This window comes from Lepidochelys kempii, chromosome 26 (assembly GCF_965140285.1).
Source record: "Lepidochelys kempii isolate rLepKem1 chromosome 26, rLepKem1.hap1, whole genome shotgun sequence".
NCBI classification, from domain to species: Eukaryota; Metazoa; Chordata; order Testudines; family Cheloniidae; genus Lepidochelys; species Lepidochelys kempii.
This window is the reverse complement of record NC_136405.1, coordinates 3,131,148-3,155,686: the sequence shown is the minus strand read 5'-3', so window position 1 is coordinate 3,155,686 and position 24,539 is coordinate 3,131,148. Positions and strand designations below refer to the sequence as shown.

The window sequence follows — 24,539 nt, the reverse complement described above, 5'->3', positions numbered from 1 at the left end:
GGCAGCAGTCGGTGGGGGCTTGTATAAAACCAGGAAGAGAGAGCAGAAGGGGGTTGCAGTGGGGAGCTGTACAGTCACTCTCTGGACCTAGTGAGAAGAGAAGGAGGAAACCCAGGGGGAGCAGAAGCCCTGGGATTCTGAGCCTGACAGAAAAGTTTACCCAGGGGGTGGTGGAGAAGGAAGCTGCAAAGGGAGGGCCGGGTTTTCTAGCCACTGGGAAAGTGGCACAGTCTTGAATTGGAAGAGTGCCTGGAATGGCAGCTGGTCTGGTGAGACTTTTATTACCCAAGAATGGGAAAACTGTACAGTGATCTGGCCAGAGGGCCAAGCCATGAAGTGGAAGCACTGCAACTGCTAGAGAGTAAGAGGGGTCATGGCGTGAGTGACCAAAGGAAGTGGGGTCAGACTGGACAGAGCTAATCCCCAGACTCAGCCGCAAGGGGACGCAACCAGTACTGCCCTTGGACAATGGGAAATGGCTCTAAACAGTATTGTATTTCTTGACACTTTAGGTCTTGTTTGCAAATTTTATCCCTGAAATTGTGGATATCGTTGGTGGCAATCGACAATACCAAGAATCGTATGAGGTAGTGAGAGGGAGAAAGTAAGTGTGATTGTTTATATTGCCTTTGCAAAACAAAGAGCATCTTACTAATTAGGTTACAGATTAGATCAGAGGAAATAAGGAGTGATATGAATCTTCCCAAAATAACTTGAGCCAAAGCCTGAAACTTTCTGTCTTTCTACCCATCCATCTTGGCCCTCGTCACCAAAGTATCTCAGTACACATCTGGTCAACAACAGCTCTCTTCAGGGTGAGTTTTGTTTCTAAGGGTATGTCTATACATACAGCGCTGTACGGATACAGCTTCACTGCTGCAGTGTGCGTGGTGAAGATGCTCTATGCTGTTGGGAGAGAGCTCGCCTGTTGGCATAAAAAACCCACCTCCACAAGTGGAAGAAGCTACGTTGGTGGGAGAAGCTCTCTTGCCAACATAGCACTGTGTCCACAAGTTCTTATGTCAGTGTAACTTGTGTCACTCGGGGGTGGTTTATTCACACCCCTGAGCTCCGTAAGTTGTGCCAACAGAGGCTGTAGTGTAGAAATAGCCTAGAGGAGAGGAAGTATAAATTGCAGATAGATGAGTCCTATCATTTCAATTAGCCCATCCCTTTCAAATAAAGCAGGATTGTTCCAGTATATTCTTCAGTGCTTAGTCCATTCTATTTTTCAGTAAAACTGGTTGAAATTTTTCAAATTACAATGAAAAATGTTATTGGCATTTAAATTATCAACAAAAACAAGGGGAGGGGGGACTGTCAGTAGGTCAACATTTTTCAGAGTTTGGATTTTTTTTATTTTTAATTAAAAAATAAAAAGGAAATATGTCCATTAATTTGCCTTGACCTGTTTGTCAGCCAACTCTATTTTTCACTGACTCAAGTGATGGAGCTCCCACTGTTTCCTTGGGGGAATATCGCACTGTATTAAAGAAATCACGTGTAGCATTTTCTCCCTGATACTCATTCTGAATTGTTTTTGGCTTAATTTTATCCCATCACTCCTAGTTATACATTCATAGACTGAGAGATTTTAATGCTAAAAGGGACCAGTGCAATCATCTATGCCAACCTCCAGCATGGCATAGAATTTTACCCAGTAATCTTGCATCAAGCACATAACTTGTGGTTGAACTAGATCATCTCTTTGAGAAAGACATCTCTTCTTGATTTAAAGGTTTGAATTGATTAGAGTCCACCATATCCTTTGGTAAATTGTTGCAATGATTAATTACCCTCACTGTTAAAAATTTGAATCTTATTTCCACTTCAGAATTGTCAAGCTTCAACTTCCAGTTATTTGGATTTTGTTATGCCTTTGTCTACGTGACTAAAAAAAAACCTTTACTACCTGATATCTTGTTCCTGTGTAGGCACCTATAAACTCTGATTAAGTCACCTCTTAAACTTCTCTTCGGTATCCCCCAAACTCCCCCTAAATGTTTTCCTAAACGTTTTCCCTTTGGTGTCTACCCCTTTTGAATACTTGTAAAGGGTTATATCTCCCCCTTGTTTACCAAATAACCCTTCTAACCTACAGGATCATGATATATGGAATCATAATCACAACTACAGATACAAACAAAAAGACTTCCACACAACTTGAGTTCCAACTTTGTTGTCATATTTACCCAGGACCACACTCTGTTTGGAACTCTGTTTAGCACACAGAGACATCTAGTGGCTAATTAATTGTTACATACAATGTCATGCTTATAATAAGCACTCTACAGGTTCCAGACATGACAGAGAGTTCTTTCTGTAGGTACATTGTTGTCTGCGGTGATATCACTCTGAAGAGTGTGACAGCTTTCTTAAGAAACTTCCTGGTCCAGGACACAGGAGATGTTTGCACTGAGATTGTCTTTCTGGGAGAGTAAGTATTCCCACTAAACATTTCAAAGTCACTTCCTAAGCACAGCTGTTTGGGGGAGCTAGAGGATACTTTTATTGCCTGGTGGCTTTGGGCAAGGGAAGTCACATTGTATAACTAATTAATAGGAAAGAGCAGAGAGTCATATGAGACCTTCCCACCTTGGGAAGCTTTATGATAAAATCTTCTCTGTGCTAAATGTTTAATGAGAATAAAAATGTTCTCCTTTTTTGAGTGTATCTTGCATTTTGGACTCACTCTATATGAGACTCTATGACCCACCCAAGGATCTCTTGGAGCTATCTGGCAGAGGGTACGGGGTAAAATAAGGGTTACAGGGTCTGGTATCTACTTATTGTCAGAGAATATCATTTAATTTCTGTAGTGAAAGCCTATGTCACAGTGCTCATCATAATCATAGACATGTTTGTATGGAAAATATGTGAGGAGTTATGTATATACAATAAAATATGTTCTCTAGGTCTGTTAAGACAGGTCACCAAAAGGTGATCCATATACTCCTGTCTGTCGGGGGGAGGAGATATTTATCTCTCTCTGGCTGGCCACGTGCAAATTAAGTATTGCATGATTCACAATGGATTCCCATTTACAGTCTGAGCAAAATGAGTGGGAGTGGGGAGGTGATTTTGTCTCTGGAGCACTGATGGGACTGGCGCTGGAGTAATGCGTGCCGTTCTGGCACCCACATTTTGCGGGGGATGTTGAAGAATCGAACAAGGTGTGGAAAAAACCCACAAAAATTATTAGAGGGCTGGAAAAAATGCCTTATAGTGAAAGACTTAAAGAGCTCAATCTGTTTAGTTTATCAAAAAGACGATTGAGAGATGGTTAGATTAGTGTACGTATATCTTCATGGGGAGCAAATACAGTGTACTAAAGGGGTCTTTAATCTAGTGGAGAAAGGCATAATAAGAACCAGTGGCTGGAATTTAAAGCCAGACACATTCCAGTGAGGCATAATTTTTTATAGTGAGGGTGATTAACCACTGGAACAAACTACTAAGGGAAGTGGTGGATTTTTCATCCCTTGTTTTCAAATCAAGACTGGATGCCTTTCTTGGCCTTAGCCAAACATAAATTATTGGGCTGAATACAGAGGTAATGGGGTGAAATTCTCTGGTTTGTGTTATACAGGATGATCTAGATGATCTAAACTTCCCTTCTGGTCTTAAAATCTATTATTCTACAAGGGAAGGTTGGGTCACGTCTCTTGTATTTGGAGTAATAGTCAATGACAGTGTGGAAATGAGTGAGGAAAATAACTGAGTTTTTAAGGGAAGGAGGTGACCTGAAGTCCACAGGGAAGAAAGAAATGGATCCATGGTTCCACCTGGATGCAGATTACAGGATCAGGGCCTTAGCAAGTCTTGCTTTCTGCTTCTCACGCAGTACCACCATGCTGCAAAGTGTGGCTGCACTCATTTGAGTGGAATAGAACTTCCTTAAATTCCATGACACTTAGGCTGTGTAAAACCTAAATTATGTGCCTTAGCTGGTCTGCCAGTGTCCCTTTTAAGCAGATTTTTAAAACGGCACATAAACACACATTTGGGGCGGGGCAGGGGAGTCAAGAACATTGTTATTAGGGGCTGATCAGCATTTTCCTTCTGTTCTGAATTTTTTATCGTGTAGAACTCTTCCTAGTCTGGAGCTGGAAATTGTATTCAAATGCTATTCTGCCTATACCACTTTCTTCCATGGCTCTGCACTGAACTATAAAGATCTGAAGAGAGTTGTGGTAAGACCCCTTTTTTCCATCCACCATTTTCTTTTCAGGAGTCACAGTTTTGAAAATCCAGACTCCAGCCATGAGCTCCAGCCAGCCAAATGGTGAGATTCTGCCACGACTAGCATTGATTAGAACCTTGCTTCAAGCACTCCCACGTATTTCAGTGAAACAGTTTGCAGAGTAAGGTGCAACTCAGTGTCAGCAAGGATGCAAGAATCTAATCCTAAATGTTTGAGTTTAATGGATTAAAACTTGGAAAGAAGGAAAATGAAAATAAATGACAAAACCGAATTGGGACCAATTGGCCTTAAAAGAAGCATATAAAATGGTTCTAAGAAATGTAGCATTTTTTGGAAAGTAGAGATTCTTGACAATAAGTCAGATAAGCACAGAGGATTATTGTACTCCATGTGGAATCAAACCCCTGACTCTGCTTTTCTCTCCTGAGAAACAGATGGGATCTGCAGATGCTTGTCTGATCCTAGCAGATACTTGCTCTTCGGACCCTTATGTTGAAGACACTTCCAATATCATGAGGTAGGGTGAGATCCTCCAGCATTCTCTTTCTGTGTCTGGGTGATGTTAACACCTGCAAACACTATGAGCAGACATAGGCAGGAGCAGAATGTGTTTACACTGTCACAAGTTTCTCTGCAAGCAGAACCCTAACATCACCTTTTGTGTAAGAGGACCAAGAAGGTGGACAGCTCTCTAACCTCCCAAAACCCACAGTGGACGATGTTTTTGCACTCTCACCCTCATGAACACTGTTGCAGCTCTCAAGGGGAACGGTGCCTTTATCCTGAGGAAACAGTCATGCACTCTCAGGTGGACTACCTTGAGCAGTGATTGCATTAGCTCTCACACACTAAGCATGGTTAGGCTAAGTCAGTACTTGTATCTGAGACTCCCAGAGTGCATGTAGATGCTGTATTATCTGGTGCTGGTAGTTCAATCGGTGTGTTGCTCCTCTTCAGAATCATTACAGAAGTACTGTTCCAGCCCAAATTCCAAGCTAGATGATTGTTTACATTTTGTGTTTGTACAGTGCCTGGCACAGTGGGGTCCTGGTCCATGACTGGGGCTCCTAGGTGCTACTGCAATACAAATAAATCATAGAATACTTGCTGCCTCCTTGAATCCCCCTTGTGGCTCTCAATGGATACAGATATGATCAGGGGTGCTGGAACTATGGGTGCTGGGAGTGTGGTAGCAGCCCCTGCCTTGAAGTGGTTCTCATCATATACAGGGTTTGCAGTTTTGTTCAATGGCTCTCAGCACCCCCTCTGGGTATGATTGTTCACACCAGAGGTGGCTGCATTTCAATAGAGAGTGAAGTGCCTCCCCCGCGATAGTTGGAGTATCAATTTGTTACATTTGGAAAACATCATTTGTGTGAGAGGCACAATGGGAAAGTACTTTATAAATTATTGTTCTCCCTAAGCCCACCTTCTCTCCCAGCACCAGACAGAGGGGTGGGGAGGAAGCCTGGGGTTGGAAATATTTCTGCAGAAAAGGACCTAGGGATTACAGTGGACAAGAAGCTGGATATGAGTCAACAGCGTGCCCTTGTTGCCAAGAAGGCCAATGGCATTTTGGGATGTATACGTAGGGGCATGGCCAGCAGATCGAGGGATGTGATTGTTCCCCTCTATTCAACATTGGTGAGGCCTCATCTGGAGTACTGTGTCCAGTTTTGGGCCCCACACTACAAGAAGGATGTGGAAAAATTGGAAAACGTCCAGCGGAGGGCAACAAAAATGATTAGGGGACTAGAACACATGACTTATGAGGAGAGGCTGAGGGAACTGGGATTGTTTAGTCTGCGGAAGAGAAGAATGAGGGGGGATTTGATAGCTGCTTTCAACTACCTGAAAGGGGGTTCCAAAGAGGATGGATCTAGACTGTTCTCAGTGGTAGAAGAGGACAGGACAAGGAGTAATGGTCTCAAGTTGCAGTGGGGGAGGTTTAGGTTGGATATTAGGAAAAACTTTTTCACTAGGAGGGTGGTGAAACACTGGAATGCGTTTCCACCATAGGGAGGTGGTGGAATCTCCTTCCTTAGATATTTTTAAGGTCAGGCTTGACAAAGCCCTGGCTGGGATGATTTAGTTGGGGATTGGTCCTGCTTTGAGCAGGGGGTTGGACTAGATGACCTCGTGAGGTCCCTTCCAACCCTGATATTCTATGATTCTATGATTCTATGATTCCTTTGCAGAATTATAGAACTTTATTTTCAGATAACAATTTTGCACACACAAAAATCAGAAAGTGACTGTCATTTCGCTGGAGGGTCCCCCACAGTTGTCCCCACCCCACAACAATGGGATCCAGCTCTGGATTTCATAATGTCCAACTGCTTCCACTGCTGTGGTCAGCTGCTACATCCCGTATCCCTGGCAGGTCTCCATTCCCTTCTCGCTATGCTTTGCAGTAAAGGCTTTGAAATCTGAGGGCATTTCACCCAGACAAGACACATTAACCAATGGGTATATTTTTCATGCAGGGCGCTGTCTGTCAAGAATCACTATCCAAAGACGAGAGTCATTATACAGATAATCCAGTCTCATAAAAAGGTAGCCCAGTAGCTCTGTCAGTCTAATCTTATTCCTTTAGTGCTGATCATCATGGGTGAAAGACTGGCCCCACTAAAATTAATGGCTAAGTTCCTACTGACTTCTAGAAGACCAGGCTTTCACCCCATAGATCTTGCTCCTTCCATTACTACCACATCAAGTGTGTCTATTAATGGATATTAGGACAAACTTTTTCACTAGGAGGGTGGTGAAGCATTGGAATGGGTTACCTAGGGAGGTGGTGGAATCTCCTTCCTTTGAGGTTTTTAAGGTCAGGCTTGACAAAGCCCTGGCTGGGATGATTTAGTTGGGGATTGGTCCTGCTTTGAGCAGGGGGTTGGACTAGATGATCTCCTGAGGTTCCTTCCAACCCTCATATTCTATGATGATTCTGTGTTACTAAATGATAATAACTGAATCTTCTTCTCTCATGCACATTGTGTGTCATCACAGGGGCATTATTCTATTTTGTTTTAAAAATATATGTTTAGTGTTTAACTCTGCATTGTATGCTGTCCCCATCAGAAGCATTGCTCAGCTGGCAGAGATTTATTTTTGCTTTCCAGCAAAGCTTCAAGTATTGGTCATAGCAAGATATGGGTGATCAAACTAGAAGGATAGGTAGTCTGATCCACTATGCCAAGGTGTGGGATCCCTACTGGGGTAGATTTCAGAACGGTAGGAGCTAGGCCAGGATTTTTTAAAAAAAGTGATTTTTGGTTCCTCAGTGTTTTGGTGGCCAATGTGAGACCTCTTAAAGCAGCCTGATTTTCAGAAAGTGCTTAGCTCCTTTAAGGTGTTTCAAGTAGGGCACCTAAACCAAGTGGCACCCAAAATCACTAGCTCCTTTTAAAAACTTTGGCCTAGAGCTGTTCACAATTTTCATTGCTGGTTTTGTGAACATTTTTAGAATATTGTTATTTTGAAAATTTCAGTAACTATTTTTTCAAAATCAAAAAAGGGAGACAGAAAAGACAGTTTTTATTTTATAGGAACATCATGTACCTGCCTGTCTTGACCCTCACTTGTATTCACTATCATATCCTGAGACAGGTATACCTGGCAAACATCCCCAACTGGGACTGGAGGAGAGGAGACAGCATCATCTGTTTTGCTGAACTAAAACTAGGCTTCATAGCACAGAGTTGCTTGGTTCCAGGCTTGTCCACACTCCTAAGAAGCCTGTTCATTAGGCAAAAGAGTCCCAAGGTAAGCCCTTCACTTGTCCAAACAATGTGAATGGCCATTACAGGATCTTATCTGACAAGCGTGTGTTCCTTGTTTTAGTGGAAGCTTGGGTATTTTCAGTCTCATCTTGATCAAACTGGGACTTAATTTGGCAGGGGAGACTAAATAACCTAATAGGCTGTTTTTATTTAACACTTGAATGTAGTACCACAGGTTTGCAATAATGCTTTACAGCCTGATTAAAGGTATGGATTCTGATTCTCCTTTCAAACCAATGTAGCTTTGCTGACTTCAGTGGAATTACTCCTGATTTGAACTGATTGATGTAAATAAGGTGAGAGTCAGTCCCAGGGTAGCTTTTCCATCCTGTGTAGTTAATACCCTGCTTCTCACAGTTTAGGATTGCTCTGTGCAAATTAATTTCCTGTCTTTGTTTAATTCTTACAGAGTTAGGCTATGTCTACTCTATGAGTGCTATAAAAACACCCTGTAGTTATTCCACTGTCTTGCCATAGTAAAGCTTCCTGCAGTGTTGGAAGGGGTTTTTCCATTGCTATAGGTAATTCTCCTCTCCAAGTGAAGGCAACTAAGTTGATGGGAGTATTGTTCCATTGACCTAGTTGTGTCTACACTCTGTGTTAGGATCAGCATAGCTACGGTGCTTAGGAGTGTGAACTTTTCATACCCCTGAGCACTGTAGCTATGTGTTTTAGGTGTGTTTTATGTGTTTTAACTGTTGACCAAGGCTTAGGCCTTGTCTACACAGCCCTGCAGTTCAGACAACAGGGGAATGAAAAGCAGTGTGCACCAAAGTACTCTGGTATAACTCCTCCAATTGCACACTGTGGGTGTGAACTAAAAGGTAAACAGGACTACATTTATGTGAAGTAGGAGTCTTTTAGTTTGTGAAAAGAAAAGGAGTACTTGTGGCACCTTAGAGACTAACCAATTTATTTGAGCATGAGCTTTCGTGAGCTACAGCTCACTTCATCGGATGCTGAGCTGTAGCTCACGAAAGCTCATGCTCAAATAAATTGGTTAGTCTCTAAGGTGCCACAAGTACTCCTTTTCTTTTTGCGAATACAGACTAACACGGCTGCTACTCTGAAACCTTTTAGTTTGTGCCTGCAGCATCCACAAGGGGGAGATAGGGTGCAACACTTCGGTGCACACTGCAAATCATACCCCTACAGTCTGAGCTGCTGGACAGTGTAGGCATAGCCTTAGATTCAGCCTTTACATAGGGACAGAACAAGGCCACTGAAGCACTTACACCCTCCAAATAGAATTTAATTGGCGCTTAGGTGTGCAAAGGATTTAAGTACTGTCCTTCTGCAAAAGAGTAAATACTAATATATTCTCCCTTTCTTGATCTGTCCTGATTGAAGAAAAATCAACAAGTAAGGTATTAACTTTTCAGTACACAAAATTGCTCTCAATTCTTACAGCCAATGCTGGAAGATGTAATAAAAAAAAATAACTGTCAGGCATTAAGTTGTCTGGAGAAGCCTCATGTTTCCTTGTGCTGCAATGGATATGTTTTTACTATCATCTAGTGGCCATTTGAGATGCCTTCCATAAGTGGCTTCTATGCTAATTGAATTTCCCTGTATTCTGGTTTAGAACAGTGGCAAGAGAATTATGCTAGCATTTCTGACTTCTGATACTTTTCCTTCACAGGTTTTGCTTATACAGATTAAGTGAATGGAATATGAAATAAATACATGTCTCATTCATATACAAAAATTGGACCTAAAACTTGTTGGAAGATTTTTGACTGAACATATTTTCATCAAAATATTCTGTGTTATCAAAGCCAAAATGTTTTGAAGAAATGTATGCATTTTTGAGAAAATTTTTAACAAGAAGGTTCCTGATGTGCAGGGTTCTCTGCTGAACAGAGAAAAAGAGAGACCCACATTGAAAACCTGATGCTTTGCATTTAAAAACAGGTGTTTTGACACAATTCCATTTCACAAAACGTTGAGAAGGTTTTCGTTTTGTTACAATGTGGAACAAAACCAAATTCTGATAGCATATGTTGCAAAATAGAATTGTCGTCCTGTGGCCTGCTTTAGTTCTTCAGCTTTAATTATCCCAGTATCATTAAATAGATACAACATCTCTAGCATGGATGCTGCTGTATTGATATAAAAGTGCTTATACCAGCATACTTAAGGAAACATTTTTTTTATTTGCTTATATATGGCATGAAAAAACACAAAGTTACAGGTCTAGTGTTCAAATTTATCACCTTATATAACACATTAAATTGCACATCAAAGTTGTGAAATGAGCTACAAATGCAATAAAAAATAAGGGATTCAAAAAATTAATAAATGGAAGGAGTGGATGCCGAAGACGCTCCTGGCCTGGGGCACCATTTGGCTTAGGGCTGGCCCCGTACTGAGCCATTTCAACTCCCACTTTCTTCAATGGAATTTTTGGTGCTCTGCACTTCTCAAAACCAGGCCCAAGGTTTCTCTAACCGAGCACCCAGGTACAGAAGCACTCACAGTTAGTAGCCACTCTTAAAAATCTGGAGTCTACATAAAATAAATTCTGTTAGTGTTCAGCAACATGGAATGTACATAAGCTAGTAAGTCAAGTGCATGGCGCCTGGATGTAATACAGGTATCTTTTCTACTAGTCACCTTTTAAAAATTATTTTTGCCTTTTCCTTCCAAGAAAAAATCATATATGTGATTTTTTCAAGTGACAATGGAATTCAGGTTAGATATAAGGAAACTGTCCATTATCAAACAGTAATTATGACCACGGAATACATTGCCCAAGATATTAGTTAACTATTATTAATTGTTCGAGCTGGTTAGGAAATTTTCTTTCCTGCAAAATTTTTCAGGTGTTTAGTTTCTGACCAAAATTTCTGTTTTTCTGGTTGCCAGAAAAACAAAAACAACCCCCCCCCCCATTTTTTTTTGTTTGATGAAACCCTGAAAATCTTTGACCATTGGCATTTTTTGGCCAAAATTTCCATTTTGTCAACAAAGCCATTTTCCATTTAAAAACAAAAGCAAAACCTTTTCAACAGAGAATTTTCAAACAGCTCCATTAATTGTTTTTCATGGCAGGCACTAAGATACCATGATGATGGGTGGCAGTATAAAACCCTAAGGACTTGCCTAAGGACTAGAAAATGTTGCTATTTTAACTATAGTGATATATTTAAAGCAGCAATGCCCCTAGGATGGACACAGTTATACTGGTTCAAAGAGCCTATACTGGTATAGCTTATTCCAACTGAAGAACCAAAATAAGCAATACTGATTATACCAGTATAATTGCCCCTACACTATGGCTTTTACCAATATAACCATGCCAGCAAAAAATCACACACCTAACCAAGATACTTACATCACTACAACTCTTAAGAGAAGATCAGCCTTACAATAGATAGGTAGACAGAGTAATTGTTATTGCAAAGTAAAGGAAATTTTGCTCAAAATTATCTGACTCTGGGACTCCTTTGTATGTTTTCGTCATTATGTGACTTTCTCCATTTTCAGTCCTGCTAAACAGGCAGCCTCAATTGATGTATTAGTGTGAAGTGTCCAGATCACTTATGGTTTAACTTGGCTCATTATTCTAAGGGCTGCTTATGTGGCTGCTGCAGTAGCCAATGGGTGCCACTGCATTCTAGTAACTGTCAGGGTTGCTGCACCAATATATAATCATGTGGCCAGAGGCAGCCCATTGTTACACTAGCTTTTGCAAAACAACATTTGGTCCATGGTTATTTGTCTTAGGTGAAGAGAAAAGGCCTGTGGAACAGGAACCTTTTTGAAGGCAATGACTACAAAGTGATGACTGACTGGCTCTCCAATGATTTTGTGAACATGACTTTTCCAGATGTTTGCCGGTAGGTAGAACAGAATTCAGTGTTACTTCCCTGCTTCCCTCTTAGGGTTTGTCTACACATGAAAGTCAATCCAGAATAAGGTAAGGTGTGAATTTAAAGCGAATTAACTATTCCTGATTAATTTCATGTGCTGGAAGCTCTTATTTCAGAACCAGAACATCACCCATGGAATTAATCAGGAATAGCTATTCTGGAATAATTCCCTATGTAGACGAGCTATTCGGGCCTTAATTTGATTTCACTCAATTCATTTCTAAAGTGAATTAAGATCAACTGAATAAAGACACTCTAATTCTGAATAAAAGTATTCACACAGGGACTTAATGCAGTTTAACCAATCCACTTCAGGCCTGTTTTCTTTCCCCAGGTTCTGCTTTGTTAAGTTGGATCTTGTGCTGCTCGCAGTTGAATTCAGAACTGGCATTCATGAAAACAGGTGATGAGAGAAGCTGCTGATCCATTTCTTTTAACAAGAACTTGTCTATGTAGTAACCATTCCCAAGCCCCTTTGGATGAAATTTGTCCCTGGGCAGAGAGCTAGCACAAGGTCTTTACATAGCATACACCCCATTTCAGCCCTATTTTGAAGACATAAGTGAGATTAGTCTTTGGGCTGGTCAAATGCAAAGGGATGAATTTCACCCCATATGATTAGTTTCCTCTTCACCTCCAGGATGATCAGCAGAAGAGGCAAATGAACTACTATTTGCATTGTCCACTCCTGTACTGAAGTGACTGCCCATTCCCCAAAGAAGAATGGATCCCGCTGACTCTCTTCCCCATCACCCTCTCAGTTCTAATAATTGATAGCATATCACCATTTTATACAGCATTTTTCATCCACAGATCTCAAAACACTTTATGACAGAGGTCAGGGTCATTATCCATATTTTATGGATGGGTAAACTGAGGCAGAGATGTGAAGTGACATGCTCAAGGTTACTCTGCAGGCCAGTAGCAGAGCTGTGAATAGAACCCAGATCGCCTCAGTCCTAGCCTTGTACTCAAGCTACGAGGCCACACTGTATCACATGTTACATGATATTACAGAATGCGGAGGAAGTGGCTCTAAAAGCCTCTGAACAGTTCAAACTCAGGGAGCCCTCAGTGGAAGACATAGCATTTCCTGCAAAGGGCTGAGTAGGACAGGTTGAAAAATTTTCAAAGAATTTTTTTTGTTCAGAGAAAAACACTATTTTGTTGAAAATGAATGTTTTACTAAAATGTATTGGTTTTGGCAGAAATGTTTCTCAGGCCCAGGATGGAATATAAGACAGGGACCTTCCTGAGAGCAGGCAATAGCTCAGAGTTAGCTAACTCACCTGACTTGTTCACCTGCTGGTTCATTGCTTTTAACAAGGACTCAGCTAAGAAATATCATTCCCAAACTACTTCGGATGAAATTTGCCTCTGGACGGAGAGCTAGCACAAGGCCTATGAACTACTTAGGATACGTCTATAATGCAAAAAATCACCCACGGCAAAAAGCTCAGGCCTACAGACTTGGACTTGTGGAGCTTGCACTTTAGTGTTAAAAGTAGCCAAGTAGGTGTTCCTGGTCGGGCTGGAGCTTGAACTTGGAAACACGACGAGGGGGTTGGATCTGAGAGCCTGAGCTCTAGCCCAAAAGGGAACATGGCTATCTTTAGAGACATCACATCAGCCCAAGTTTATAGACCCAGCCTCTGAATCTTGCTGCCATGGGTTGTTTTTTTTCCAGTGTAGATGTATCCTTCAATCCCACTTAAGCTATGTTGCAAGACTTACGTGAGACTCACTTGGGATATGACCTGGGCTCAAGTTCCTGATCTAAAATTAGGGTGACTAGACAGCAACTGTAAAAAATCAGGACATGGGGTGGGGGGTCATAGGCTCCTACATAAGATAAAGCCCCAAATATCGGGACTGTCCCTGTAAAATCGGGACATCTGGTCACCCTATCTACGGTAGGGATTAGAACTGGGGTTCACATCCCAGTTGAGTGTGCTGACTATTCTGGGACAGGTCTCTTTTTCTTTTTCTTTTTTTCCTGTTTTTGCAAAGAATTGCAAAAGGTTTTGGTTTCACTCCACCTTGGAATGAAAACAAATTTTGTAACCTGGATTTTTTGCAGCCAGCCCTGCTACTGAGCACTCTCATCTGCAGCTGGATTTAGAGCAGGTGACAGCACGCAGCACTTCTTAGGTTCGGACACAAGGAGAGTTGTGGTTTTCTTTGTGTTGAGGGAGGAGGGAAGGTCCCCTGAATCAATATGTGACTTCCTCTCTGTAGCACAATTATACAATAATGACTGATAGAGTGGCCCTTTTCCCAGCCAGTACAAGACCACGGTACCAGGGCCATGACAATGATGACCGTGGACAGAGACGGGCTCATGAAAACAGGAAGTGTTCAGCAGTTTAGGCCTCACTTCATGGTCTTAACTGGGATCTCATGTGTAAACTGCAGATGTTTCACCTTGATTTCGGGTGACCCAGCTCAATCTGAGCCCATTTCTTTCCATCACTAATAGAAACACTTCCCTAGGTTTTAACCTCAGAAATTGCCAAGGTCCCTCACCTCCATGAAGTTTGGTCACAAAGGGATAGTCTGTCAGTGCTGAAAGCAGAATCTGCTCAAAGCTGAAGCTGATCTGGGTCAGAGCCAGATAGTAGTCCCTAACTGCTCTAATGATGAAATGCAAGACACCCTAATGGGGATGCTGGAACTGGCTGAGAAAAGGAGAATGAGCCAATGCTACAGATTTGAGAAAACATTACAAAATTATCCAGAAAACAGCAGTTTATTAAGTGCAATTACTTTTTTCTGCCTTTGTAAATGAAGTGTCTGCCTGTTTCAGGGAGACTCTGAGAACATGAAAAGAAACACTGACAACAAAACAAAGGGATACAGGAGAGAGAAAACTGCTAGAGATACCACAGGGCTGATTTCCAGAGGTGCTGAATGCTCACAGCTGTGAAGTCAGTGAATGTTGTGGATGATCAGCTCTACTGCAAGTCAGTCCCTGGGTGAATCTGGTGCTTCTGGCATCTGTAGGGAAATAATGGGAATGAGAAAGAGATGACAAGGGGGAAAACTCTTTGGGGCAGAGACCATCATTCTGTTCTGTGTTGGTACAGAACCTACCACAATGGGGGCCTTGGTCCATGGCTGAGGCTTCTAGATGCTGCCACAATAATAATAATAAGGAATATTTTTTTCTTCTGGATCAATTGTTTATTCATTAGTAACTGAGTAACTAAAGAGGAGAAGCTATGGGGAGGTGTCCTCTTCCTTTCTGGGTGGGAAGTGAAAGATGAAACCTTACATGGCTGTTCCCTGCTCCAGCTGTACTGCCAAGACCCATTAAAACTGCGTTGAAATCAGTAGGATGTTAGGATGTCACTGATACATCCAGCAGCTGGGCAGCTCTGCCTAACTGTATCTGATAAATTTAGTAACACTGCAGGGGGATTCTACCTAGCTGTACCTAGTACTTATAGCAACACAGCAGGTACATGCTCTCTGAATGTGCCTGGGATGTTCAGGTGTCTTTTTCCGGGATGTAATAGTATGTTTAGCAGTGCAGCAGGTGCATTGAACCTGCACATCCCTTATACATGTAACAGCACAACAAGCATGCTTTAATGGGAAGTACTTGGCGTTCTCAGCTACACAGTGGGTGCACCTGGATCTATCTGGAATATTCAGCAACTGCGGCTAGACTATGAATTTATCCATTACATTAAAATAAATGTTTTTAAATTGGTTTGAGAATGAAAAGAGTCAGTTTCCTATAAACTTAACCATCTAACAAACATCTAAAAACATTTTAATTATTTTTTAAAAACAGTTATTATATTGCGGTAAGTCTGTGAAGATTGGTCTTGTCATTAAGTTATTAGATTGGGACTCAGGAGACTGGGGTTTGAGTCGTGGCTCTTCCGCAGACTCCCCATGTGCCCACAGGCAAGTCAATCTCTCTGCCTCAGTTCCCCATCTGTAAAATGGGGCAAATAACACGTCACTTAATGATGGGGGTATTGTGAAACTTGAACACAACAATGATAGTGGGGTGGTGTATAAGTGCCTCGTACACTGTAAGGTAAGAAGGAGCCATTATGACCATCTACTCTGACTCCTTGCAGAACACTGGCCAAAAAACCTCACCCAATAGATGCAGATGATTGGAACAATTTACCAAAGCTTGTGGTAGATTCTCCATCATGGAGAATTTTTAAATCAAGATTGGCTGATTTTTCCAAAAGATCCACTCTAGGAATTATTTTGGGAAGTGTTATGGCCTGTGTGATACAGGAAGTCAGATTAGATTATCAAAATGATCTCTTTTGGCCTTGGAATCTGTGAATGGTAATTTGCCTTTGTTTGTTTGTTTGTTTGTTTCCAAACTGTTTTCCAATAGCCTCCTGGTCAACCCATCTGCACAGATAAAGCTCCATCGAAACACAATGGGCTTTTTTATTGCCAAATCCAAAGTGGAAGTCAAAAGGTAACTTTCTGTACTATCCTATAGTAAAAAAGTTCTAGATGAGTAGAGCTTTCAAGAGTTAACAAATGCATTTGGACCTATTCCTCCACTCCGCTAAATTTAATCCAATTTCTCCTGATTTGCTTTTGTTGCTCAGGGCTCATTTTTACTGTAAAGCCTGCCATAGTGATATTGATAATCCGGAGCTGATTAAAATATGTCACTGCAGAAGGAAATCTTGGACAAGATCCTTTTCAGGTAATGTTCTGTTCAGACTGGGTTTCAGTTAGAGGAAATAGGAAGCAGCTAGCTAGTTCCTACCTGATTCTTAGGTTACTGAATCATCCTCTTCTTTATTCTGTCTGTGAAAACATAGGTTTGAACATAACCCTTTATCATTCTGAAAGATTGAAACTGAATTGCACACAATTTATTGAGTGCAGATCTTTCAGACAAGTTCTCAGAAGACTTTTAGATCCCATCTACTCTGACTGGACAGTAAAGGTTCCTGCTGCATTTTTATAAGAGCCACATCTCCTTGGCCAGAATTTCCCCATTGTCATCCTTGCATGGGCTGCTGCTCTTTAACTTCAGAACTGGAGTCTGGGGCAATTGCATCTCATTGGTGCTGTATGCGTATAGTTTGTGAGGTGCTTTGGTGTGAAAGGTGCTACAGGATAAACCCAGAAGTCCTTACTCAGTTTGTACTCAATTCCTGCTCAGGCAAAACTCTCATTAAAGTCCGTGGGAATTACCCTAAATAAAAGTCGAGTATGACAGTGAGTAAGGAGGTCAGGATATTACTCTATATATAAGATATTATCATCATAAGACTAGGAAATAATAATAATGAAGGCAGAAAAGATGTATTTGAGGTTGAGCAAGGATGTATTATAAGATTTAAGGAGTTTAGGCTAAAAATTGGGAAAGCATAGATTGGATGGGAAAAACTCCTATTCACGATAATGTCAATGCAACTGTGGAATGGCTCATTCCCATCCTACCCCAAATTCCCTGGGACTGGAAATGGGACCTACAGCCTTTCAGTACTAAGTCACCTGCTGAAATCTACCCCCGGTAGTAAGTGCAAATTGCTTCAGTCCATTGGTTCTTCATTGGCTTACATGAATGACTTGATGGATCTCAGTTCATTCCTTAGTGGATACATGTCCACACCAAAATGTACATCACTTTGGTCATTACTAATTAACATCCTTCTTGCTTCATAGATTCATGGAGTTCAAGACTAGAAAGTACCATTACATCATCTAATCTGACCTTCTTTACATAACTGGCCATTAAAATTCACCCACTTATCTCTATATTGAGCTCAATAACTTGTGTTTGACTAGAGCACAACTTGTGTTATACCAGCATGAACAGAAAGGCCATGGAACTGTGATACGCTCCTATTCCCATAAAGTGTTCTCCTCAGAATAATGTTGAGGTCCGTTGTGGTGGCCTGCTGGAGCACCATTCCCGGCAGCTACAAATACTGGCTGAAATTTTCAAAAGCAGTCTAATGGAAGAGTTGTGTCTAAATCTCCTAGTTTTACTGAAGAATGTGTATATAAATCTAGACTGTTTTGAAATTCTCAGGCACTGTGTCTGTGCCCTGGATATAGGACTTTTGCTGTACAAAGCTGTCAATCAGGTATCTTTCATCAGCACTCAGCAAATTCTCACACACAAAATATATATTTTAAAATTAAATCTCCTTTCAGCAGTAGATGGCAGCCGAGCCCCATTATTAAATATCTGGCTGAAGTACACAGGGCTGAGATAAAGGAAAAACTCATTCATAGAGAATGCTCAGCAAAACAGGCCATGTGAACAAACACAAGCATGCTGACACCTGGAGGATTCCATGTAGGAATGTCATTTATAAAGAGAAATCATAGCCCATTTTTCAGTTCCACATACTTATTAAAATAGATGCAACCAAGGTCCCCCAAAACCAGTTGATTCCCAGAACAGAGGTTTCTGTATAATACAAAGACATCTCAAAAAGAGTCATCAAGAGACACATGGACAGACATTGACGCTGTAAGAGCTCTCACACCTGATGGCTTTACCTTTTCCTTCCTATGCAATTTAAGGTGGTTGGATGAAAAGGCAAGGTGGGATTTTAGTATAAATGTAGCCTGATAAAAAACAATTGTTTACAGTTCTTCACCAGATAGACTGCAGGGAAACAGTTGCTTCAGAGGGATCGAAAGTATTGCCAGATGTAAGAACTTGCTGTCAGTTCTCCCTAGCATTTTGGATGTATCAGAGCAAAACACTGCATAAAAAGAAGTGCTTTGGTCTGTGACAAAAGAAGTAATGCAGCTTAATCAGTACATAACGTCCTGGCTGCCTCTAGTTCCACTGTCAGCTGAAGTGAGATAAGGAATCGTGAGCCAGATCCCCAGCTGGTGTAAAATCAGCCTCTCTCTGTTGTTTTCAATGAAATTAGGCTGATTTTACACCAGCGAAGGATCTGATTCATTTTCATTAATCCCCAAACTAATGCAGAAGCCTAAGAGAATTGAACGTCAGTTAAAGCAGCCAAAAGCTTTCCCACTGTGCATCACATACAGTGTCAGCATTTAACTGGAGTACGCATGGCTGTGAAAAGCCAGGGCAATCTGTTAAAATCAGAGACAAGGGCTATTCCTGCCCTAGCCCCAAAATACCTAAATCTTGTCAATAGCTATTGGTAATAAAACATAACCTTTCCCCATCTGGGGCTGCCATGGTATTTTTAAGAAGGGAGCCAGCCTGAAGCCTCTATCTAGAGACCACGTACATCTCAAGCGGTTGTGAGACCTGGTCCACGCTAGAAAGTTTTACTGTAATAGCTATGTTGGCATAGCTAGGGATGTGAAAAAAATAGCATGCCAACCAACATAGCAATGCTGGCAAAATCCCTAGTGTAAACAGTTATGTTGGCAAGAGTTCTTTCTCTGGTATAGCTTATTCCATTTGGAGAACTAGTTTAAGTTGTCCCAGCAAACAAATTATTTTGCTGGTATAAGCTTTGTCTCCACTGGGAGGTGTGGTCAATATAGATCTACTAGTATATCTATGCTGGCAAACCCTCCTAAATTTAGACGAGGTCTGAGATTTTCAAACATGCCTAGAGCTTGTCTACACCAGGAAATTTATCAGCATTGCAATAATTATCTCACTATAGTTGAATCTACAGCTATAGGTTTCAGAGTGGTAGCATGTTAGTCTGTATCAGCAAAAACAATAAGGAGTCCCTGTGGCACCTTAGAGACTAACAAATTTATTTGGGCATAAACTTGGGTTCTAGCCCACGAAAGCTTATGTCCAAATAAATTTGTTAGTCTCTAAGGTGCCACAAGGACTCCTCATTGTTTCTACAGCTATAGTTATACTTGTATGTACCAGTAAATTTCCACATGTAGGTAATCCCTAAGTAACTTAAGCTAATGGTTAGTAGTCATAAACTACTTAGGACCAGATTTTTAGGTGCATTTTGTCACCTGCAGATGTAGATGGGCACCTGATGAGATTTTCAAAAATCCCTTGGTGCCTAAGGGAGGCCTTCAGGCATTTTTGAAAATCACAGCTCAAACTCTTCGAGGACAAAATTCAGCCTTAGCACCTTGAAAGTCAAGGGCCCTGATTTATCTCAGTTGAGAATCTGGCCTTATGTGAATTACATGGGGAGTCTGTGGCAAAGCCAGCAATTTAACCCAGATCACCTGATTTACAGTCAAATGCCTTAACCTGAAGACCATCCTTCCTCAAACTCAGAGGTTTCTCAGATGATTGTTTCTCCTGAAGCTAGTTAGGCTGGTTTTACATTTTATATACCATATCTGTCTTGGCTTACCATACTTTTATTAAGCCTGATCTCCTGTAAAGGCTGACAGCTGCATGCTGTGCCCTCAGAGAGCTGTTTTCTTTCCCACCCACCTCCCGGAGAACAAATCCCCAGATAAGGAAACATCAGTCACTTGGATAAACTGAGACAGGACACTGTAAATAAATAGAGGCTGGTAGAATGGCAGGTAGAGCTATCTTGTTACCAGGAGTAAATGCACCTGCTTCTAAACACACCTGTGTGGTCAATTGCTGCTTATTAAAGTTGACAAATGGCCCATGCAAAAAGATGTCCCTTTTCTGCCAGGTGTATGTTTCAACTCATGAGACCTTTTAGCTGGATTAGAACAGTCTGGGAAGAGTTACAACATCCAAAGGAGATAAATGGTGTGATAGGTTTCCCCTGTCAGACAGTGCGATGAAGAGATATGTGGGTCTGAATGCTTCTCCAGTCCAAGTTCCACCCACATACACACATGTATGGACATGTTTGGACACATGTAATGTAGAGATCTTTGCTGAGCCTCCTGTCAGGCTCCGATAGTGATAGGAATGCAGAGTGGAAAGGCAGATGGCAAGACAGAGAATCTGAGAATCAGTGGGCCAAATCCTGAGACCTTTGCACAGTTGTTACTCAACAGGAAGGACGTCAGAATTAGATGGAACATCAGTTTATTCAGAGAAATGATACTACAGTGGTTAGGGTGCTAGTCTGTGACTTGAGAGGCCTAGGTTCATTTCCCTGATCAGCTGCCGACTCCCTGTGTGACACTGGGCAATTCACTTGCTCTCTCGGTGACCCACTTCTCCATCTGTAAAATGGACATAATAGCACTTCCCTTTTTCACAGAGTGCTCTGAGGATAAAAAGGTTCAAGATTGTGAGATTTTCAGACAGTTGAGTCAGTAATGGGGTCCATTTAAGTACCTAAGACAGATTCACTCTTCCCTCTATGACTTTTATTTCTAATCATGTGGAAGAGATTGTCTAGAGCTCTTTCTCTAATCTAAGCATAACTCACATAAAGAGCATCCCCCACTCTCTTTCCACAAAATGCAATTGAACACCAAGGCATAACAGGCTGTGCAAGTGTGTGTTATACCATAGGACCTAACGGCTTGTCTACATGGGGACAGTGAAGATATGTCTACACAGAGATTATACTGGCCTAATTTAAGTTTTTTCTGTTGGTGCAAATGAAGTTAGCTGTGCTGACGGAAGTCATCTTTCATAGAGATAGTTGTGTTTACAATGCGAATTATGTTGGTATAGCGATGTCAGTCTGGGGTGTGGTTTTGTTCACACCCCTGACCGTTATAACTATGCAGGTATAACTTTTTAGTGTAGAGCAGGCCTCAAGAAAGTTAATCCGAATTAGTTTGTAAAATGGATTAGTTGAACTAAATCTAAATCTAAATTAAATCCATGTGGACAGTCTGAATCAGAATGATAAAGTGGCCTTAAATTGGTTGATTTTATTTCACCTTGGAAGTGAATTAAACTAAACTGAGCAGGCTATGTCTACACAGCTCCCTAGTGTGAATTGCAGGGGTGTGAATGGCAGAGTGCACTGCAGAGCTGTGCACTAACTGCTCCAGGTGGATACAGTTGGGGCGAACTGAAAGGTACCTTGTTCATGTTAACATAGTCCTCCTTCAAACTATACTATAGCATATAGTATGCACATGACAGCCATCTACATGGCCAATATCCCATAGCTACCAGTTAATGCAGTCCTCTTTCAGACAGGATTTTATTATCACAAACAATGTGCCTTTTAGTTCACATCAGCAGCATTCACATGAAGCAGTTAGAGTGCAACACTTTTGTGTGTTCTGCAATTCATACTCCCACCATTCACACTGAGTTACGGTATAGACAAGCACTGAGTTAAGGCCCCTTTAATTCTGAACGAGCATGTCCACACAGGGTTTAACAAATCAACTTTAAATTCACACCTTTGTTAATTTGGGTTACTTTTCCTGAGTGTCCCCACGCAAACAAGCCCTTAGTGCATGGTAAAGGTATTCACCTTTCACTGAATAAGACAAGTATCAAAGACACTGGAAAAGTCTGATTTAACCCAATGGTATATAGCTTGGAGTTTGCATTACCAAAGGATAAATGGGAGGGTCACCTGTTTTGGGTGGGCAAAAGTTGGCAGTTTTGAGTGAGTTTTATTTTTTTGGTTTATATGAGTCCTCTAAAAACCGCAAACAAAAAGATTTATTTGAACAGCCCTTTGGAATGAAACCATGAGTCATATGTAGTATTAGTCATGTATAAGGCTATCATGTACATACTATACATATGCACCATAATATAATACTGTGCTTTATTAGCTGTGTGATTGTTTGGCTAAGCAATTACCTAAAGCCCCATTGTCAAGCATTTTTTAAGCCCCTGCAGAACTCTCCTATGGCGCGGTGGCCACTTGCAATCCGCATAGAAATACAACCAAACGATATATAAAGAAAGGCAAGTTCCTTTTCACTACCTTTGTTTTCAGAGAAGCTGAGGATTACTCAAGAAACACTGTACCTTCCAGACCAAGAGCCAGCAAAGTCGAGGTCTCTTGGGGTTCTTCCTGTTACAGGTATCACTGCCAGGTAAGAAGTTCAGAACTCTTCTTGGTATTGCAGCTGCAGTGAATATTTGTGTGAGAGATGAGAATGGCAGGGTGTTTTCTTTCAGGATGCAATTAAAAACCCTTTGCACGTACTACTTCTTGTGGCATTGCTACTGGTTTTGATTGCAATGGATGGTTTAATGGCTCCTCCCTGCCTTGATTAATTGAATGGCCTCATAGAAGCTCAATTCAACCTTACACACATCCAGCTTCTCAGTCCATCAACCCATACTCTCCTCGAAGGGCTCAATTCTGCAAGATGCGAGGCATTCTGAACTCAGCACCTGACAAAAAGGTGCTCAGCACCTTGCATGCCTGGAAGGTTTAGCAAATCTGGACGATAGTGCAGCATGGGAAAAGGATGATATAAAGTTGAATGGCCTTGAATCCCAGAGAACCCCCTGACAGCAGTCCCACTTGTCTAACCTAAGCGCCAGCCTAAATCAGTCTGCTAACCAAAGTGATGGCAGTACCAACAGGGGAGACCTTCCCAGGTTTCACAATCTAAATTCCTCCAGCTGTCTCCACTGGATATATGGTCATCAGAAGAGTTTGAACCTGGGTACTCTTATTCACATTGAATAGTCCTTACCTTCACAAGCAGCCCTACTGACCTTCAGTGGGACTGCTTATGGTGTAAGGTGCTACTCAGCCAAGTAAGGGGAATCACTATCTGATACTTAGCTGGCAGCAGTAGTAGGCTGTTATACTGTGATGAATCATGCTCTAGAGGGGGATGAAGCACATTTTGGCCAGAGTCGTTATACAAGGACTTGCGGGGAGTACACAAGATCCTGGCTGGGGAGGAACACACAACCAACATCTTATTAAAATATGACCATGTAGATCATTGTTGTTACCACTGTTATATAATTGCAACAAATCTGATATAAAGTGTGTCAAGTAAGGTGTCAATAGAAAAGTTATGATTTGCTGAATATGATTATGCAATGATTATGCATGTATCATTTTTGTATCTGAAATTATGAGCATTGGCTCTATACCTGTATTTCAATTGTTTGCTTCTGGGTAGCACCCACAAGGTATTTAGCCAGCACATTGTGAAGGAACTATTCAAGTGAATGTCCCATTAAGGAACACTTAACTCACAATGGAAGACGCCCATCTACACTTAATGGATTTTCCAGCTATGACTAAGCAAAATCATGTATGGACATGTGACTTGCCCATTTGACTCCAAACACCATCTTGTCACCTGCAATTTTCCACAGTGAGAACAATGGGTTTTCCTTCACTTGAGAGAAGCTATAAAAGGCCCTGGAAACACCTCCATTTTGCCTCTTTCCTGCTCAAAAATCTGGACTATGGACTTACACTAATGGGAGCATTCTAACCAAGGGATCAAGGACCTTCCAATGATTTGGAAGCACTGAGAGACTTAACAAACCAGCAGTTTATTCCATCACTGCTACAAGCCTGAACCAAGAACTTTGTAATTACTGTATGTATTTGATTCCTTTAACCAATTTCAACTCTCTTTCTTTCTTTCTTTCTTTCTTTCTTTCTTTCTTTCTTTCTTTCTTTCTTTCTTTTATAAATAAACCTTTAGATTTTAGATACTAAAAGATTGGCAACAGTGTGATTATTGGGAAAGATCTGAGTTATATATTGACCTGGATATGTGGCTGGTCCTTTGGGATCAGAAGAATCCTTTTGTTTGATGAAATGAATAACCATGCATCTTTAAGTCTAGTGTCTGGATGTTGAACCCAGGACTGGAATGCCTAAGGAGACTACTTTCCTGACTTCTTGTTAG

The 24,539-nt window shown here is 41.3% G+C and overlaps 1 protein-coding gene across 1 annotated transcript in view; it reads left to right on the top strand.

The window, feature by feature from the left end:
* The window catches only part of KCNU1 (potassium calcium-activated channel subfamily U member 1), an 81,342-nt gene that overhangs the window by 14,705 nt on the left and 42,098 nt on the right, over positions 1-24,539 (top strand). Inside the window, exons 9-16 of the mRNA XM_078850631.1 lie at positions 513-604; positions 2,327-2,437; positions 4,088-4,193; positions 4,639-4,721; positions 6,691-6,760; positions 7,814-7,969; positions 11,716-11,828; positions 16,231-16,317. Coding sequence (XP_078706757.1) covers positions 513-604; positions 2,327-2,437; positions 4,088-4,193; positions 4,639-4,721; positions 6,691-6,760; positions 7,814-7,969; positions 11,716-11,828; positions 16,231-16,317 — 818 coding nt within the window. The remainder of the gene's footprint in view (positions 1-512; positions 605-2,326; positions 2,438-4,087; positions 4,194-4,638; positions 4,722-6,690; positions 6,761-7,813; positions 7,970-11,715; positions 11,829-16,230; positions 16,318-24,539) is intronic.